Here is a 20487-nt window from a genome sequence, read left to right on the forward strand (position 1 = left end):
AAAGCCGAAAAAATTAACGTGAGAGAGATGCATTGGTTCGTTGGGCTTAGTAACAGTGCATGCTTATCCTAACGAAAATGAGAATGAACAATGAAGGATAAGATTTAAGAAACAGTGGTAGTTGACAGATGCTACTTCTTGACTTTTTCTCTGTCCTGCTTCAATGTTCATGCGGGCACGTGGTACGCGAGGGTCCCTATTGTAATGATCATGACGGTACGAAAATTGAATCCACGAAATGACGCATTGAAAAAAAAAAAATTAAAAGATAGAAACAAGAGAAAAGGTAGAAATTCGGATACATTTAATTTTATACGACATTGATATTAAAATTTGTTAAAGAATTTAATAAATTTAGTTAAATTATTATTTAATAATTTTTAATTATCAACCTTATATTAAATTAACCGTACTTGAGACACCAAAAAAAATTAACCGTATTTGAAATTTTAGTACGAAAAAAAAAAAAACGTACAATTCGAATCATGAGGTCCAAGCTGAAGTGCTGAACAATAATGAACACTTGAACAAAGCCACGGGGCGGGGATCAGATCCAATCCATAATCAAAGAAGAAAGACTATAATATCCCTCGGTTACGAATCACGGGAGTGTACACGTCATCACCCTGACGGAACACCTCGAAAACGAAGAACTAACGCAACCGTCTTCCTTCAAGTGTCGTTAATTCGTTGGGCCATCGTTGCCACTTAAGTTACGCGCCATTGTGATTCAGTACTACTATAACACTAGAGCTCTGACACTTATTACTACTCTCTCTCTCTCTCTCTCTCTTGACGGTTGGTTACTCGATCTGTGAGATGGAGCCGCTGCTGAGAGGCGAAGGGAGTGGTGGCCGGAGGGACCACGCGCGGGGGATATTCCGCCGCTCCGACGCCATCACCTACGGCTCCAACTATGAGAAAGCTGCTGCACTCGTCGATCTGGTTCGTTCCTTCATTTTCTTTTGGTTCTGTTTCACGGTTTTATGCTTTAATTCGCATTAGACATTGTAAGTTTGGATTATTGTTTGAGTTTAATGATAGGTAGATCTTAGCATCGATGGTTTTTGGTACTGTGCTTTACTATTCAAATAAACACATTATCAGATGTGTATTGAGCTACGGATTATTAGTCAACGATGAAATCCACTGTGCTTTATTTATTGTTGTTCGTTGATGTTCGACTGCCACCGAATAAAAATGCCAAAGTAATCTTAAGTGGTCCTGTACTTCTGTACGACGAAGTCAGCATCGTTGTTGTTATATTGTTCGCTTGTAAAGCAAGAGATGCAAAATGTGGATGCTTTCTTTAGGTTTATAAAAGAATAATCTTGTTAAGATGAATAGAAGAATAAAGAGGACAAGAGTTCCTCTATACAAGAACAAAAAACAACCTAAAGAGTTAAACTGTGAAGCATAGCATTAATTTTCTTTTTGTAAATAAAGGAAGAAAAAAAAAACTATTTTCTTGTTTATATGAGCTGATCTTCTTGCTCCTTCATTTAGCCAAGTACTGACGACGTTCAAAAGGAACCTCTCTTACCGTTAAACTTGCTATTATATGTAATTTTAATTCCATTATTATTCTTATTGGATAATTCTGCACATTTTGGTATCCATAATGAGGTATGTCTAGGAAAAGGTAGATAAAGCATTTTTGTTTTTCATAAAGGAAAACCAATTATTCTCGGGGTAAGAATGTTTTCTGTTGGAAATGGTTTATTAGATTATTTCACATATCATTTTATATTCCTCCCCCTTATATGCTTATGTATGTATGCATGTATTTCTTTCTTTCTGATCTGTTAATCTCGTCTTTTTGGTTGGAAATCCATAATGCAGGCTGAAGATGGTGTTGGACTCCCTGAGCAAATTCTTGATTCTTCAAGCTTTCAAAGTTCTTCAAGATATTATTTCATTTTCATTAAATGCAATATCATGTGGTCTCTTGCTTATTTTGCTTTGATAGTCCTAAATTTCTTGGAGGTAAGTAGAAGCTTGTTGAACTTTAGGTCCTTTTAATTGTGTGTGAGGCTTTTAGGCCAAAGACAAATGCAAATGAAACTAAAAGAAGTTCGTGTCTTGGTTTACTTGTTTACAGAGACCTCTGTGGTGTGAAAATTATACCAAACCATCTTGCAGCGATAGAGAGTATTTCTTTCTGGGACAGTTGCCATATCTAACTAATGCAGAATGTCTTATTTATGAGGTAAGTGCCGGTAATTCAGAGTCAGACACTATATTTATTGGGAAATTACTGAAGATCCTTTTTAGTTGTTTTAATGTTGAAAACAAACGGTAACTCTTTGATTATATAATTGTCATGTTCACTTTGTACTCTAGTTCTATCTTCACCTGTATTGGAACTTACATGAAATAGCTTACATTTCCAGTCTATGTTAAATCTCATTTACTACTACCTAGCATTCATCTCTCAACTGTCTCTGGTATTTTCTTAACCTTTTTGTATAATACAGGGATTAACTGTTGTGGTGCTAATCATACATACTTTCTTCCCAATATCATATGAAGGGTCCCGTATATATTGGAGAAACGCAATTAATCTGTTGAAGGTATGCTTGTCAAGACTATTGAGTATAATTTATGACTTCACTTGTTTCTGGAAAGGCTATAAATGCAGCAGACTATAGTCAAGTGTTTATGTCATTGAGTGACGGGGTAATGTTAGAAATTGAAAAAAGAAGAAAGCACATCTCTCTGACTCATATTTTTAGAGGTGGAAGTAGAAAGAAGAGATGAGGAAAACTGAAAATAGAGAGAAAAATGACAGTTGGGAATTCAAAGTGAGCTGGAGTGTGGACAGGTGCTCAGTAATAGTGGTCTTCGGAGAAGACCCTGGTTTCTAATGTTAATTCTGCTATGATTAGAAGTATAAAGTATAAACCCTTCAAAACTCGTGAAGACCTTGTTGAGCTAGATCCTTACTTTTAATAGAGTTTAAATTTGATGCATTGTCAATGTGAAACTCATTTACATCAAAATCTGATGTTATATTGAAATTTCATTTAATGAATTAACATCTGCATGGGGTGCATGTGCTGGATAGATGGGATTGCTTGACATATAGGAGGACAGAATCATATCAATTTCGTTTTCCCTTGCTTTCTAAAGTCCATTATTACATGTTTTTTGTTCTTTTTTATTTTTTCGGGATATAATTACATATGTACTTTTGTCTGCTAATAAGTTGATTTACTGGTATTTCCAGGTCTTCTGTCTGTTAGTTCTCATTGCTGATATGCTGGTTTATGCTATTTACTTGTCTCCAGCGGCTTTTGATTTTCTACCTTTCAGAGTTGCTCCTTATATCAGGGTTATTCTTTTCATTCTGAATATTAGGTATTTATTGATCAATTTCTATTTTCACTTTTACCACAGAGTACTGTACCTTTTTGTAGCTCGTAAACCAGTGGTTGAATATTTTAGGAACATTTTTTACTGAAATTATTAAAAAAGATTTAAGCATAAATGGGCCGAGCACATGTAGCTGGTCCCACTACCATCCAGTGGGATAAGATTTTGTTGTTTTAGTTTTCTTACTTAACACTATCTAACTAATAATTATTTGTTGATGTTATTTTTCATAGTTCAGGGAATGACTTCAACAGCTACTTTATCCTGATTTTCTGATAGCCTAACACTGCATATTTATATATTCCAGGGAGTTACGTGAAACCATCACTATCTTGAGTGGCATGGTTGGCACATACTTGAATGTCTTGGTTGGTTCACTTACATACTGTTGCTCCCTGCAACTTGTTGCTTCTGTTTTCAACTTTTTAAAGTGTAGATATTTTTATATTCAACACTATTGGGTCCGATTTGAATGACAGATTTGGATTATTTCAATTCACTCCACATTTATCGACAACGTGTTACCTGATATTGTGTCTTGTCTAATTCTCGTGAATTTCAGGCTCTGGGGCTTCTGTTTCTTCTTTTTGCAAGTTGGGTGGCTTATGTGATGTTTGAGGATACGATACAAGGAAAAACAGTATTCACTTCTTATGGTGCTACATTGTATCAGATATTTGTTTTATTTACTACATCGAATAATCCAGATGTTTGGGTGCCTGCATACAAGTACGAGCTTTATAGTTTGAATCTCCCTGGGTAGATGATTTTATTCTTTCAATTTATATGATCATCAATCATCAGCAATATTTGTTGGTTTTGAAGGGCTTCACGTTGGTATTGCCTGTACTTCATTATATTTGTTCTTTTGGGGGTTTACTTCGTTACAAACTTGGTCCTTGCCGTTGTTTATGATAGTTTCAAGAGTGAGGTAAATTTTTCCATGCCATTTCCCCTCAATTTTTTTTACTCTTTAACCTATATAATCGTGAATAAATCAAAATTTTTTAACTCTAGAATAGATATTAAAACAAATAATAATTTGATAACAGTGCCTGAACATATGTATTTTTTCTTTTTGTTTTTATTTATAGCTTGTGAAACAAGTTTTCGAGATGGATCGTATGAGAAGAGCAATGTTGGAGAAAGCTTTTAATCTCTTAGATACTCATGTAAGTGTGATTTTCTATGTTTTAGTTTATTGATCCACTGTCAAACATGTAAAAATACTTTAGAAAAGTAAATACAAAAAGCATTAATTCTAAATCTGTTTGAGTTTCCATTTCCCAGAGTACTGGATATCTTAACAAAGATCAATGCATTAGGCTCTTTGAGGAGTTGAACAAATACAGGTAGAACCTTATTCTCTTATGTTCATTGTAGTTTCAAAATTATCTTATAGTTATTTGTTGCGTCATAATGATTTTAGAAAGGTGAAATGCTTTGGCATTTGTGAAATTTCATATAATTTTACACAAGAACAATGAATTATTTTATGCAAATCTTTTCCAGTTTTTCATGGTTTGCCTTTTTATAGTATCTGATCATTTCCTTCATAAACTTTGAAGGGTGAGTTTTCTATAATGACATGCTTTTACTTGAAATATGTTTGTTTAGAAATTAAAACATATAAGTTGCTTATCCAAGCTTTCCATGATGGGGAGACAAATCTTCAACGCTTCAATAAAGTGGAGTTAGGAACGTTGAATAGTTATGCTGGCTTCTATTCAGGTTAATCAAATAACAATTAGTACTAGTGGGCTATCTTTCCATTACATGCAAAAGACTCCTGAACTATCATGGGTTAATTCTTTTATGAAAGTCTTCCCCCATTTGAGGCTAGATGAGTTATTTAGTTTAGGGAAACAGGCTCCTATGCCTAAACGATGACATACTGTAACTAGCTGGAGCTTCAAATTATGGTGTCCCTGTAAACCAGATGTTTGTCTTGCACTTTTGCTTTCAGTGCTGCTGATAGTTCACCATTGCAACTTCTGTTTTAGTGAAATGGGATATCTTTCTTTATTTGTGACTGGTAAATTGCTATTGCATATCTTATGAAACTAGCACTATGAGTTGATCTTTCACTTTAGTCTCCTGACATCCTATCTTTGTATAATATTCTTTCCTACCACATTATGTGAATGATGGAGCTCCAATTTTGTGTATTGTTCAGGACTTTACCCAAGATCACCAAGGAAGAATTTGAGTTAATATTTGATGAGCTTGATGATAGTCGTGACGTAAAGGTAATATTTGTTAATATGTATTGTGATTATCTTACATGTACATGCTGAGGTTGCTCGTAATGTGTGCATATATAGATTGTTTGTGCCTTTAATTAATCCTTCATGTAACCTTTTTTTTTTCTTGTTCAGCTCAATAAGGATGAATTTGCTGATATTTGCCATGCCATTGCTTTAAAATTCCAGAAGGAGGATTCTGTAAGTTCAATTACTCCAAATTTGAAACGTTGGGAAGTTTGTTTGAATTGAACTGAAATAAATCAGGTAAAGATTTGCAGCATCTCTAATTCTGTTTAATCTGTTGCAGATCTCTTACTTTGAGTATTTACCATTCTACAATTCACCCACCTCAAAGCAATTGAAAGAATTTGTGAAGAGACCCATCTTTGGATACCTAGTCTCTTTTCTTCTCGTACTCAATCTAGTTGCAGTTATTATTGAGACAACGGTATGGCGTTTTGAAGATATAGTTTCAAATATTATTTTCATACTAAAATATATATATATTTTAATTATTTTTAACTTCATCACTATTTGATGGAACCATAAGTGGGATATACTTGCATTTTTCAATATTTTGTGGTCTAAAGTGCCATTTATTGTAAAAATAATTAGGATATTGCTTATAAATTCATTACGTATTGCTTCGTTAAATCTACACCCAGTTCAAAGAGGTTAATTATTTTACACTTCCATGTACATCCTGATTTCAGTCCTACTTTTTCCAGCTTTGCTGTTTGACATATTTACTGGCAGCTATTGTAGACTTGGGCAAAAGGCAAATAAAGAATCTCATTATTTTTGCTCCATATTATTTACTTAGCGGGTTAAACAACCTTAGAAAATATTGTCTGTGTATTTATCAAAATAGTGACACTCTTAATTGATATTAAAAATGGACAGTTACTAGATTCTTTTTATCAAGGCCTCGTATGATTAGATTTGGCATTTATGGTGTTGCTGTTTTTTTGTGTGGGTTAAAAGTTGTAACCATGTGTTGATATTTTCTTGTAATTAATTCACAATTGCAGCTTGATATACAAAATAATTCTGGTCAAAAGGTGTGGCAAGTGGTTGAGTTCATTTTTGGTATGGACATCGAAACTGTATATAGTCTGTGAAGTTTCTTTGTTTTAGTACTATAAAATTTGTTGTTTTATTTGGAGTCTGTAAGCTACTTTGCCGGTAGCAGAAATAAGCAACTAAACTCTCTGGGTGGTTCCTCTGGTTTATTATTCTTATAGCTCTGTGTGTGCACTTCTTATTTAAAGTTACATTAAGAGTTCTATTTTAGGGTTGAGATATACAGCTAATTCAAAGTTTTCAGTGTGCTTTGATTGAAATGGAAGTGATTTAAGAGAGCATATCAATGAAATCAAGAACTTAAGACAGATGGGAGGAAAAATAATGATTTTGGTGTTGGATAGTTAAGAACTCCTTTCCTCTTAGTTTGATATACCAAATAATTGTGCTTTTCGATAAAGAGTGATGGTTTCTTTAATGTAATACTACTATTGATTGAGAAAAAAGATACGCGCTAATTAATGTAATACTACTATTGATTTAGAAAAAAAGATCTGTGCTAAGTTAGGAAAGTAACGTAATACCTAGGGATGTAGCCAGCATGCACAAAATAATTGCAGCTAAAAAATTTAGTATCACTATCTCACAGCACATTAAAAAGAATTATGAAAATTAATGTACTCAACTACTTATGCGTTCTTCAATACTGCTGAATAATTGGTGGTTCATTATTTTGCTTCTCTGCTTTTTATTTCATTGTTAAGCACACAGTTATAATTTTAATAATAATTGGATGCTCACTTCTGATGGTTCCTTGATGTTTCACAGGGTGGATATATGTAATAGAAATGGCTCTGAAGGTTTATGCATATGGATTTGAGAACTATTGGCGGGATGGTCAAAATCGCTTTGATTTTGTTATCACTTGGATAATTGGTAACTACTTTTTACCTCCTGTATTTTCTATATTTTATTTTAAACAATATCTAGGTTAACAAATGCTTTAACATTCTATCACTAAATATTAATGATGATTGTAGGTCTATGTAATAATCTGTTTTGTGCTCATAATTCATTTGTATTACTCAATGCCCTATTGCCTGGAATTTTAATATTAAGCAGGACCACCTTTCAAGGCTGTATAATGTTGCTCTGATTAATGATTTACACTTTTTCAGTCATTGGAGAAACTATAACTTTTGCTTCGCCTGATGATCAGACTTTCTTCTCGAATGGAGAATGGTAAGAAATATGAACTCTCTTTTTCTGAATGTTAATGTATTCTATATTGCTGATTATTGGTTCATAAGACCAAATCACTGCAACAAGAAATTTCGCATATTGTTTCCTATAGCAGTTGTGCAGTTTAAAAGGAAGTATGAACTATTTTTATTATATTGTGTAGCATAATACTCGTCTAAGTTCTTGCATAGAAAATTTGTGCAAAACTGCAAATACATTTTGTTATCGATGGTTGGAGTCATGTAGACTTGAAGACTCAAACAATGCGAGTTCAAGGAAAAGAGTTTTGTGTAACACGTGTATCTTTTCTAATACATGGCATATCAGTGGTGAATCGCTTAAAGCAACTATTTTAAAGGCCCTCGTCGATAGGAGCTAAGTTGTGCTTTGATTTCTTCTGTTTGTTGCATGCTGCATCTAGTTTCCCTATTTCCAAAACAAGATGCAACAATATGAGAACTACAGTTTGTCAACATTAAAAAATATATATTGTGGTACCGGATTATATTATGTTCATTTATAGAATGAAGTTTGTGTAGTGTTGGCACTGTAACATCATTGAGGATGCAACCAAATATTTCCTCTGATGTCACTTATACAGGATCCGTTACCTTCTTCTGGCAAGAATGTTGAGGTTGATAAGGCTCCTAATGCATGTCAAGCAATTCCGAGGCTTTGTTGCAACTTTCTTAACGCTGTTGCCAAGTTTGACGCCATACTTTGGGATCATATTTTGTGTCTTATGTATTTATTGCTCGGTTGGTGTACAGGTGAATAAAATGGTTGTTTTCCTTGATTAGTTTCTGATTTCTATCCAGATTGATAAGTTGAACTGTGTATTCATACCCCCTTTCCTATAGCAACAATGCTATTCTCTTAATATTTTTTGCTAATTTCAATGCGGTAACGTTCCATTCCTCTTTGACCTTGCAGATTTTTGGTGGACTTGTTAATGCTGGAAACCCTAAATTGCTAGCATCAGATCTTGCTGATAATGAGTATCCTTTTTATCCCTAATAAATGTGTCCCTTAAGCCTGTAGTAGTTGCTTTGATCATGTGATAGCCAGACCTTTACCTTCAAAGGATCGCCACAAATTCCATCTCTATTATTTTCATCATGTTTTACTGGAAAAAAAAAATTTTTTCTAGAGAGCGGGGATGGTGTTTGGTTTAACAACCAAACAGAAATTTTAATACTGCCTTATTTGTTTCTTTGGAAATGGAATTATTTCTGTGGTAAAGGTTGTTCTTGGAGTATTTTTCTTGACAGAAAATAGCTATTTGCTATTTAATTTCAATGATTATCCTAATGGAATGGTGACACTTTTCAATTTGGTAGTCATGGGGAACTGGCAAGTATGGATGCAGGTATGAGTCCTGTCACCATTCCAGTTTCAGTTTCATCTTTTGCTTCATAATAGTTTAACCAGTCACATATTTGTTTCAGGCTTGCCCCATTTCTATGTGAGATATATTTGTATGATCTTATTTTTCTGACAAATAGATTCCTTTTTTTTTTATCATGTCCTAATGGTAAATGTGGAAAAGTTTGGCTATATGTTGTTAATTGAAAATAAAAACAGAACAAGTGAATGTATCTGTCAAACATGCTTCTTAAATCACCAAAAATTCTTCAAAGATTGTATTCTAAGGGATTATATTTACCCAAGAAGATAACTTGTTTTGCTCTATGGCAAATGCTTACTTATGCTTTTAACAGATAGAAATCATTCACAAGCTATCCCTAAGTCAGTAACATTGTGTGATCAATAATTTATATCCGCTAACAAAAGTTCTTAATGGGTTATTTGTAAAACAGCTGACAATTGGAAACTTCATGTTAGAGAGCTAAGATTATACTTTGGTGTGCCATGGGCTTGCCCTGGCATGCCAGTGGCTTGCCTTGGTTTGCTAAGGGCATGTCTTGACCTAGACTTGGCGTGCAATGCTCTAGGATAACAAAAGAAGTTTCCTGGTTAGAAAGATAAGATTTTCCCAGGTCCGTGTTGGGCCAACCGTGGAGAGCTCTCGAAAATCGGGGAGACTTTGGGGAGGAATCAAGTGAGAGAACATAAGATGAGAAGACACCACATCCAACATAAAACCTTAAGGTGTCAAGTTAATGGGTCTCTCATCTTATAAACTCTTCACTCTTCCTTGCTTTCTTTGATGTGGGACTAACTTCAACACTCCTCACACTTGCAACACTAACAATCTCTCCCTCAAGTGTGAGCATCAACTCTCCTCTAGCTCCTCCACCACATATGAGTATTCGTCCATCACACTGCCGCAAAAAAATCAAGTGAGAGAGCTCTCGAAAACCGGGGAGACTTCGGGGAGGAATCAAGTGAGAGAACATAAAATGAGAAGACACCACATCCAACTCAAAACCTTAAGGTGTCAAGTTAATGGGTCTCTCATCTTATAAACTCCTCACTCTTCCTTGTTTTCTTTGATGTGGGACTAACTTCAACACTCCTCACACTTGCAACACTAACAGCATCACACATAAAGTTATGAATAAAGCCTTTTATTTTGCTAGGTTGGTAGTGATTAGTGAAGTAATGTTATAAAAACGAACAAATAATGTATCTAAAATGTGCATAAATTTCTTGCTCAATGCAATTAATGTGATTTTTAACATGCTTATTGGCATCAGTTAGTAAAAGCAATTAGCTGTTGTCTTAACTTTCTTTATGTTTGTGGTTAAGTTATGACTCAAAAATTTCTATAAAAAATAACTTATGATTCAATTTGTACTTACTGCACAGAATTTTTGGTTTTCTATTTCAGAGCTACAAGGAGTTAACGGGTACTTCTTGGACCTACGTATACTTCATAAGTTTCTACTTAGTCACGGTTTTGCTACTTTTGAACTTGGTACGATTTACTTTGTGCTTGTTTGATACCTAAGAATTCCATGGGCATTAATATGGAATGCATAATGTCTCTCAAGAATAGGACTTATGTTTTTCCTAAACTGACTTGCACTTAATTCTTTTTACAACTTACCTTGTAGTTACAATTACAAATTTCACTCAGACAAAACATAGCTAAATGAAATTGTCTTAAATTAATACTTTCTTATGACTTGTAGAATGGAATGAAATAAACTTAATTTCAATGCTATGCACAAAATGTTCTTAACAAATTGCTTGTTTGTATTTAACAAGTAAGAAATGATTATCTTTTCTGTATTTCAGGTTGTTGCTTTTGTCTTGGAGGCATTCTTTGCTGAAATGGAGCTTGAGTCACCGGACACCTGTGATGAACAGGACAAGGTTTGTATTTAATGTTGAATCTTATCAATAAGGAGTTGCCATTTTTATCATTAATTAACTGATATGTAGTTGTTATCTTATAAATTCACATATAGACCTGGAATATATTTCTCCTAACTTGGAAACCATTTATTGCTTGGTTCTATAATAAACTATCCAGATGGAAAAGTTCCAGTGCTTCAAAGATAGTCTTGCAACACTTTATTTTTCTGAATGCTATTACTGCAAGTTTTTTTTTTTTAGCCTACATATATAGCTTTAACATAATGTTCAAATCTAACTCGGTATTTGGCTTCTCAATATAGGAAGTTGAAGGAGATAAATATCGAAGACGGTCAGTTGGGTATGTATAGTGGCCACTGTTTCTGTGAATGCCCTCATTTACTTTTTCTTTTTCTGTTTGGCCAGATGATGAGGTACTTCTTGTAGGCAAGTAATCCAAAAAGCTTTACTTTTTAGGCGAATGCAAATGAATTGTTTTGTACGATTATATCTTTCCATGGTGCTCCATGCCAGAGCTTTTTGGGCTTAAGTTTGGATAACCTTTTTCTTTAAATTAATCAGGAGAAATGAAACGAGATTAAACTCATGACTGATCATGCTTTGTTATCATGGCAAAGACGTACTTCAGCTGAAAGCTTGAGCTGTTAGTTCAAACTTCAAAGTATATGAATGTTTTTTACACCTCTTAACAATATGGTTTCCTGCAGCACAAAATCACGAAGCCAGAGAGTTGATGCTCTTCTTCATCATATGTTGAGCTCTGAGTTGTGTCAAAGTCAAACACAGCCTTCCAATTCATAGAACTGATAAAAATCCTTTTCCAGGTAGAACAATTAAACTTTTCATATCTTCACAAATTTCAATTTTTCCATTGCGAGGAACATATTGTATTCCTAGCTTTTGTATCCTCTGATCCAATGCAACATTAGTTGTTCAATATAATTCTATGCTCGTCACAAATGTGATGATGTCAACACGCACTATGCTTTAATATCAAGTTTACTAGACATCCTTGTTTTTAATTTTTTGCCATGAATCATGTGATTTTGTTGAACCTTCCATGTATTAGTCAGGTTTTGGATCAATCCCTATGTACATGTAGTATAAATGTGAATCTATACTACTTTATTTGTTGCAGGATGCAGGAAAATCCCACTTTCTTTCTTGTGAAGCTTATACAGATCTTGTTTGATAGACTCTAGTCACGTATCCAGATGAGTGGAAATTCAAAGTTTATGTCCCCAGTAATTTGCAAGCGAGGCCAAACTGATACGCATGGATATGCTTGCGCTGAATGTGATGAAAACTCATAATAGCAGTAGGAATGTAGGATCATCAGGCTTCAGAAATCTTACTTGTTTTTATTAGTATTGCAGATCTTTAGTGGCAACCTTTTATTTATTTTATTTTAATCCCAGTTGACTTTTGTTTTGATTTGTTTTGCATTTTGTTCTACTAACACAAGGTAGTGGTTGTGTCGATAGTTCTTTTTTATTCTATTTGATATATTAGTCTGGTCTTCTAAAGTGAATGTTTATTCAACCAAAAAAAGTTGCAGAAGATTTGAATGTAGCTCTTAGTTGTGTGTTTGTTTTGTTTGGTAATGGAGAAAGAAGGAAAACCAAGATAAAGCAAACTAGACCAATAAGGTATGCACAGTAATTTGCAGCAAGAATAGCCTCACGTTCTTCACATCGGTGGATCAACACCATGTGAGAAACCCCTAAGCTGGCACCCCTCTTGGTAATAAGGTATTCACAGTAATTTGCTGATCTTAGAACAAGCCGGAGCCTAATGCACCAGTTCCGCTACACCAAATCCTTAATCTTGAATAAAAACTCAACCACCAAGTGGTTGTGAATATGTGAGGAATATGGTGAGTAGATATCCCCTGGAAAACGTGCCCAACAGCTCATTATACAATTAAAAGGTTCAGCACATCCCAATTTGTTTTAAGTGCACGTCATCATTACTTGTGTTTCTTTTCAATTCTTCCCTTAATTAGAGTAGTTTTAGACCAGTACCATGCCCCTTGTAAACTCTTAAATATTTGAATTAGATCGTTTCCACAGTTCCACGTCATAAATTAGTCAACAACTTCTTGTAAAAGAAACTCAGAGCAATGTTATATGATTAATATACGAAAAAGTCTAGAAATCAGTATTTTTATTAAAATTTAGCTAATACATAACTAGTAAAAGAAAAGAGAATAATTTTATATTATTAAGTATAATTTTACATCATTAAAAATATTAATGATGACTACAAATCATAAAACCTGCTGTCTCTAACACTCATTATTATTTTTATCAGTATTTGGTTAGTAATAATTTATATTTATATTTATAAAAATTTTATACATAAGAAATATATATTATATATTTATGCATATATTTATCAGAATTTGTACATATGAATTAATATAATTTACACTTACATTTTTTAGAGGTTACATATATAAATTAGTACAATTTATTTGTTAAAGATAATTTTAGTATTTGTACTACTCAAATAATAGCTAAATATATTAAAAATTATTGACCCCAAAAGTTTTCTCTAAATTCTATCAATCAATTTTTTAACACTGAAACATTATGTATTTTGAAATTGAAATAGGACGTTTAAAACTTCAATAATTGCATCAAAGTGATTTCACTAATCAAGTCTAACCAAGTGATTTAGAGTTACGAGTCGCACCGCGCTACTTATAATAGACTAAACATAAAATTCCCTTTCGTTCTTCTTCAACGTAAACCTTCCCTTCTTCTTTGATTTTTCTGTTTTTTTTGTTTGATTATTGTCTCTTTCTCTTTAGATTTTTGTTTTCTTCTTCGATTTCGTTATGTTTTCTTCTGATTTTATTCTCTTTCTTTTCAGATTTCAATCTGCATTTGGTTTTTTTTTTTTTTTGAAATCGAACAGTAAAATTAAAATCGTTTAAGCTTTGCGTGTTCCAAAACAATGAATGATTCAAGTTCAAATTAGTTGAATGATGGCAATTTGGATTATTCTCCTGAATCGAATTAAGTGGACGAGATTTGGATCGTTCTTAATTTTATCTAATTTCATTTTTCAACAATTTTGAATTGAATGGAATGGAATAAAATCTAATACAATTGAATAAAATAATAATAAATAATTTTATTTTTTTTTTGCTAAAATCAGTGTTGTTTATGAACACAATTTTCGGATCATTTGTTATTACACAATGGTGTTATTTTGATAAAATTTCGGTTCATTCTTTAACAATTTTGAATTGAATGGAATCTAATGCAATTGAATAAAGTAATAATGAATAATTTCATCTTTTTTTGCTAAAATTAGTGTTGTTTATGAATTTAAATTTGGATAGAATGCAGGAGTTTCTGAGTTTATAGAATGCACAATTTTCGGTTCATTTATTATTATACAATGGTGTTGTTATAATAATATTTCGGTTCATTTGCAATCCAGGTGCATTGTCGATGAACAATTTGTCCTAAAGGTTAGGATGACTTTCAAGACAAATTGAATGGAATGGAATCTAATGGAATTGAATAAAGTGATAATGAATAATTTCATTCTTCTTTGCTAAAAAATTTGGTCAATACTTATTAACAGCATAAAGTGAACATTAATTAACACGCAAATGAACCGAAATTAGTTCAGATTTGAACAAGCAGTCAAAAAGACTCAATCATCAACAAAAACACATTGAATTCATTTCTGGATCCAAAAAAACCTCAATTAAACTAAGAAATGAACCGAAATTATTTAGGGATTAAAAAATTTTGTCAATATTTATCAGCAGTATCAAGTGAACCCAATTAATTCACAAATGAACTAAAATTAGTTCAGATTTGAACAAGCAATCAAAAAGACTCAATCATCAACAAAAAAAACATCGAATTCATTTTTTGGATCCAAATAAATCTCAAATAAACTAATGAACCAAAATTATTTAATGATGACACCAGAAAAAATCAGAACCAATAAAAATGATAGTAAAATGTTGGTGTTGTTGGTAATGACGATAATGAAAGAGAAAGATAATGAAAAAGAAGAAGAAGAAGAAGAAGAAGAAGAAGAAGAAGAAGAAGAAGACACAACATCAGGAAAGAAGAAGAAGAACCTGCGTGCGCGAATTCGAAAGAAGAAGAAGAAGAAGAAGAGCGACGGCAATGAAACCGTTTTTCATATTAGAGCACGAAGAGACAGGTAACGTTTTTTGGAATTTCGGACGCGTGTACATGCTCTTTAATGAAAATGGTTTTTGTTGGTGTTGAATCTGCTTGGTTGGACTTGGATGAAAATAAGACTTAAATATATAACAGATCTGTTAAAACTTTGAGGACCAAAATAATATTTTATCCTATATTATATTTTATATCAATGATTTGTCAAATTTATAGTTTATAATTTAGAGTTTGAAATTTATAGTTCAAGATTTAGGACTCAATATTAGAAGTTATAATTTATGATTTAGGCTTTGCGGTTAAAAAAGTGCCGCACACTTTATTTTTTCTTAGAGTACATTAATATTTATAGTAGAAAATTTGTATTAATAAATTAAAATTTTAAAATTTTAATATATTCATTGCATAAAAATATATAAAAATTGCACAAATAATTTTATGTAACTTTAACTGCTGTCCTTAACAAAACGGTTAGAAACTTAACACTTTTTCATGTGAAAATAGGAGTTAAAAATCACTAAATAAGTAAATAGTTTAACATATCATATATTTAAATTTGAGTAATTACTCGAATAAGTTTCAAAGATTTTAAAAGTGGACATTTTAGTCCGTAAAAAAAATTCGTACACAAAAACATCTTTGATATTTTATCCGGTAAACAAATAAGTTTTCAGTTCATTTTTTAGCAAAATAATTATCCAGATCAATTTCCAAAAATTTTGAAAATAGACATTTTAATCCCCAAAAAAAATAATATACAAATCAATTCCCAAAATTTTTTTCGTCAGATATAACAGTCTTCGTCTAAAAAAAAGTAAAATAAAATTATTATTATTTTTATTTATACAATAATATTGTACCATAATTTTTTTATTTTTTGGACAAAAATAATAATAAATGTATTCATTAAATTCTTATATATATATATATATATATATATATATATATATATATATATATATATATATATATATATATATATGTTCACTCAACAACAACAACAACAACAACAACAACAACAACAACAACAACAACAACAACAATAATAATAATAATAATAATAATGATAATAATAACAATAATAATAATGTTCAATAAAATTATTAGAAATTATTCTACAAGAAATTTAAAGTTAAAATTATTTGATATTTTTGTATTTAATATAATAAAAAGATGTCCTATTTTAAAAAATATATTTGTGTTAAAAGAAAATATTTTAATTTAGATTTCAAACTATCATTATTTACCTTACTTGTTTCTAATGAAAAGAATGTATTAATATGCTAGTGCCACATGCACAAAGTTAAGTTAATTGTTGAGTTATGTTTGATTTTGAGTTTTATATAAACTAGAATGAGATCCGCGCATTGCGCGGAACGGTAAATTAATGATAGTATATAATAAATATTAAAAATTATTATATTTTGTAAAAATAAATTAAATATGTGTAAATTAAAGTTAAATTTAAAAGGTGTTTTATTTAAAATAATTTATAGTACAAAAGATTTGAATGTTAGGAGTTGTACAAAGTGACATTTTTATTTGGTGGTTTGATTTTTACATTTATTTTAGTTGATGGACTTAGTCTTCTTATGTAGCGCTCATCTTCCTTTTTCTTTATTGGTTGTTGTTAGAGTTGTTACTTTCTTCTTTCTGTCGTAGATTCTTGTGAAGGCATGTTCTTTATGAATTGTTGAGTTGGATGCACTTTTCTATTGTGTTGTTTGTTCCATCTTTGCATATATGTTCTTCTTCCGAAGATATGTCTTGAATTTGTGTGGTTTTCTTTCTTCTTAATCTCTTGATGGAGTTGTACTTCAATGTCATTACTTTTCTAGAGTGTCATTAGATTTGAAGCAATTGTGTCCAATAATTTTTTTACTTCGCCATCAAATAGTACAAAAGTTATTGTAGCACTTTAATCTGAAACATTTAATTGAATTCTGAATCTAAAATAAGTATTGGATTAGTAACTAATAATTTGATAGATAGAATTATGAAAAGTATATAGAGTTACTTAATTGTTGGATATTGTCAGGGACGATTCCAAGTATATTGGTGTGGGGGCAAGCACCCCCACTAAAATTTGGAATTCTTTTGAGTAGTATATGATAATAATATTTATTTGCCCCCATTATATTATAAATTTGACCCCACAATAATTTTTTACTCAACTTTTGGTACTTAATCGTCAATTTAAAAATTTTATATTAGATATTCGTTAGAATGATCAATTCTCAGATTTAAACGAAATTAGTGTTCTTTTTTAAAAATCAACTCAAAAGAATATTATTTATCTTCTTTTCAAATTAGCTTTAATTTTTGCGTAGCAATTATATTAATTGAAAGAACTTTTTTAATTATGAATATCAATAAGAATCGGCTTCTAATTGTGTTGGAAAGTGAATTTTTAAATAATTGTTTAGTAATATATATAGAAAGAGAGAAAGTTTGATAGGAGTGTTAAGAGAAAAATTACTTGATTTTTTAAAAATATAAAACCTAAAATAATAGAATTTTAAATTATATATTATTATTTAAATTACTATTTTAGTGTTTTAATTTGTATATTAGACATTTTGAAGATTAATCATATTTTACAATAACAAAATATAATCATAACAATAATCATGTTATATGTACATAAAAAATAATTATCTGTATATAATAAATATTAAAATATAAAATACACATTGAAAATAAGTTAAACAATATATGTATTTATACATAGATATATAGTGGTTAATAGATAATTTAATATTTAATTTTTTATATACACATATTATTTTAATTATAGAAATTATTTTCATGTTATATCAATTTTGCCCCACTATCAAAATTTTCTGGATCCGTCATTGGATATTGTGGTGTTTGATTACATGTGCACAAATGTAGTTGTTTTTTTATATGCTTTTTTCGGACACTTTTCACATTCAATATAGTTTCATACAAATTTGTCATCAATTTCGTTTATAGTTGCTAAAATTGTGAAGATATTTTCCTATTCCAATATTCAATTTATGTATTCATTAGGTATACGGTATTTGAGTAAGTATGAATGTATGATGCATGTTGTCAGTTTTTTTTTTCATACCTGATCATCAGATTCTCGTTGCATGGCTATTAGATCTTGGATAGTTATTCGATTTTTAATCATTTTGCCTTGAAAGAATGATGCTCAATTGAATAAGTTTGAGATGTCTAATTCAGAAATAAATTTTTTGTTTAAATTTGATGTTATTTGAAAGAATAGAGGTAAGAGACTTATATAAGTAGTTCAAATAGTATAGAATTTATTATAATTAATAATATTATTATGACATTTGTAATATGAATATTTATTACCTTTAATAACTTATTTATAAAAATTAATAAATTAATTGTTGGGATTATAATTGTTTATAACGGTAAGATATAATAAATATAGGAATATGAATTCAATATATTTGTACGTTACAAATTTATTGTATTGTATTTTTTAGTTTTCTTTTTTGTATATTTTATTTTTTATTGATTTGGAAATAATAGTTGATTTGAATGGTTGATTATAACATTTTGCCAAGTAAGCAATATTGCTGACATGACGTTAGTAGAAGAAGAGAAATAGCTTCAAAGGAATGTGGGTAAACCTTATGTACCTACTTTTATATATTAAGAATAGATGATGACAAACATTCTTTAGGTTAAAAGCCCAAATTTATTTAATGTGTGTGCTAAGTGATGCATGCCCATTTATTCACTTCTCAACCTAAGTTCATGTTGCTTCAACAACTTCAAATGTCACAACTCCAAAATTTCAGCCCATTATATTTTAATGAACAACAAATCAGTTCCTATGAGCCAGGAAAGAGAGAGTTTCAAATGATCATGGTTGGAACAAAAGAGAAAAAAGCAAGAAGGACATTTGGCACTATTAAAGGATAGCTGGGGCTCTAGGAAAGCAACAAAGACACAAGGACAATAGCATTAGATAAAGGACATCAGTAAAGTAATATTCACAAAGTTGGTAGAGCAAAATAAAATGCAGAGAAATAAAATGCCAAGGAGGACAACAGATCCAAGGACAACAGAAGTAGTGAAACACTCCTCAAACAAACAGAATTAGTGGAGCAGAATGAAAAAAGTATTGCATGCTAATGGAGACAGTTTTAACGGCAGAATCAAGAAAGAAATTGAAAGAGACAGTGTTGAACTTTGAAGGGCAAGTTTCATCCTATAAAGCTGGCCTCACAACATCAATTAAAGTCGAGGAAAAGAGAGTGATACAGCAAAAGCAAAGGAACTACTTCATCCAAAGATTTCAAGAAAGATCAATCCAAGTTTACTTGTCACCACTGCAAGAAACCATATCACTTCAAGTCCGATTGTCCCCAATTGAAGAAAAGCGAAAAATCAAAGAAGGACAAAAAAAAATGGTACTGATGACAACATGGAAAGACTTGAAAAATGATGCTGATTCTGAAGACGACGAAGATTCTGATCAAGAGGCTCAAATGTGCTTGATGGCTGATCACACAGACATGGATGAGGTAGATCTTTCTGGCTTATCCATTGATGAATTGCACTATAATATCAAAGATTTCACTGTGAACTCAAAGAACTTTTTGATAAATATGTTAAGTGCAAGAAAGATAATGAGGCATTGAGAGCTAAAAATAAATTTTTATTAGAAAAGGTCAAGGCAATCAAAGCTTGTGATGAAAAATCTTTGAAAGAAGAAAACAATGCTTTGAGAGCTGAATTAAACAAATTCAAACTCAAGAATTCGGTCTTTGTCTCTACTAATTTAATTGTTGAAAATGAAAAGTTGAATGAGAAAATTAACAATCTTAATAAAGACTTAGCAAAATTTGTTCAAGATTCACAAAATCTTCACAAATTACTTGCTTGTCAAAGAACTAGTTTTGAAAAATCTGGACTTGGATTCAAAGAGGAAGGCAAATCTGTTTTCAAACAAATATTTAAAAAATCTAAAGCTTCCTCTTCCAAGATTGTTAAGCCAAAAATTTCAAGCAAGCTTCAAAATTAAGCAAATAAGAAATATTGCTATAAATGCAATAGGAATGGTCATGTTCCTCAACAATACTTCATTTTTCTAAAATCTTTTGGTAATGATAACAAATTGTATAAAGTTGTTCATG

At 31.2% G+C, this 20487-nt stretch overlaps 1 protein-coding gene across 1 annotated transcript; it reads left to right on the forward strand.

Moving 5' to 3' along the window:
• Positions 1–427: 427 nt before the first annotated feature.
• LOC112707120 (two pore calcium channel protein 1) lies at positions 428–12743 on the forward strand. Its single transcript, XM_025758705.3, has 24 exons — positions 428–945; positions 1843–1986; positions 2102–2209; positions 2478–2573; positions 3230–3360; positions 3683–3743; positions 3938–4104; positions 4201–4306; positions 4470–4547; positions 4666–4727; positions 5552–5624; positions 5754–5819; positions 5929–6069; positions 6653–6710; positions 7473–7580; positions 7823–7886; positions 8488–8656; positions 8820–8884; positions 9165–9255; positions 10681–10767; positions 11091–11168; positions 11474–11511; positions 11879–11995; positions 12310–12743. Exons 1-23 carry the CDS (start codon positions 820–822, stop codon positions 11970–11972), a joined length of 2211 nt encoding a protein of 736 aa, XP_025614490.1. The 5' UTR covers positions 428–819; the 3' UTR covers positions 11973–11995; positions 12310–12743.
• The last annotated feature ends 7744 nt before the right edge of the window (positions 12744–20487 follow it).

The sequence above is a fragment of the Arachis hypogaea genome, chromosome 8 (genome assembly GCF_003086295.3).
Source record: "Arachis hypogaea cultivar Tifrunner chromosome 8, arahy.Tifrunner.gnm2.J5K5, whole genome shotgun sequence".
Classification (NCBI taxonomy): Eukaryota; Viridiplantae; Streptophyta; class Magnoliopsida; order Fabales; family Fabaceae; genus Arachis; species Arachis hypogaea.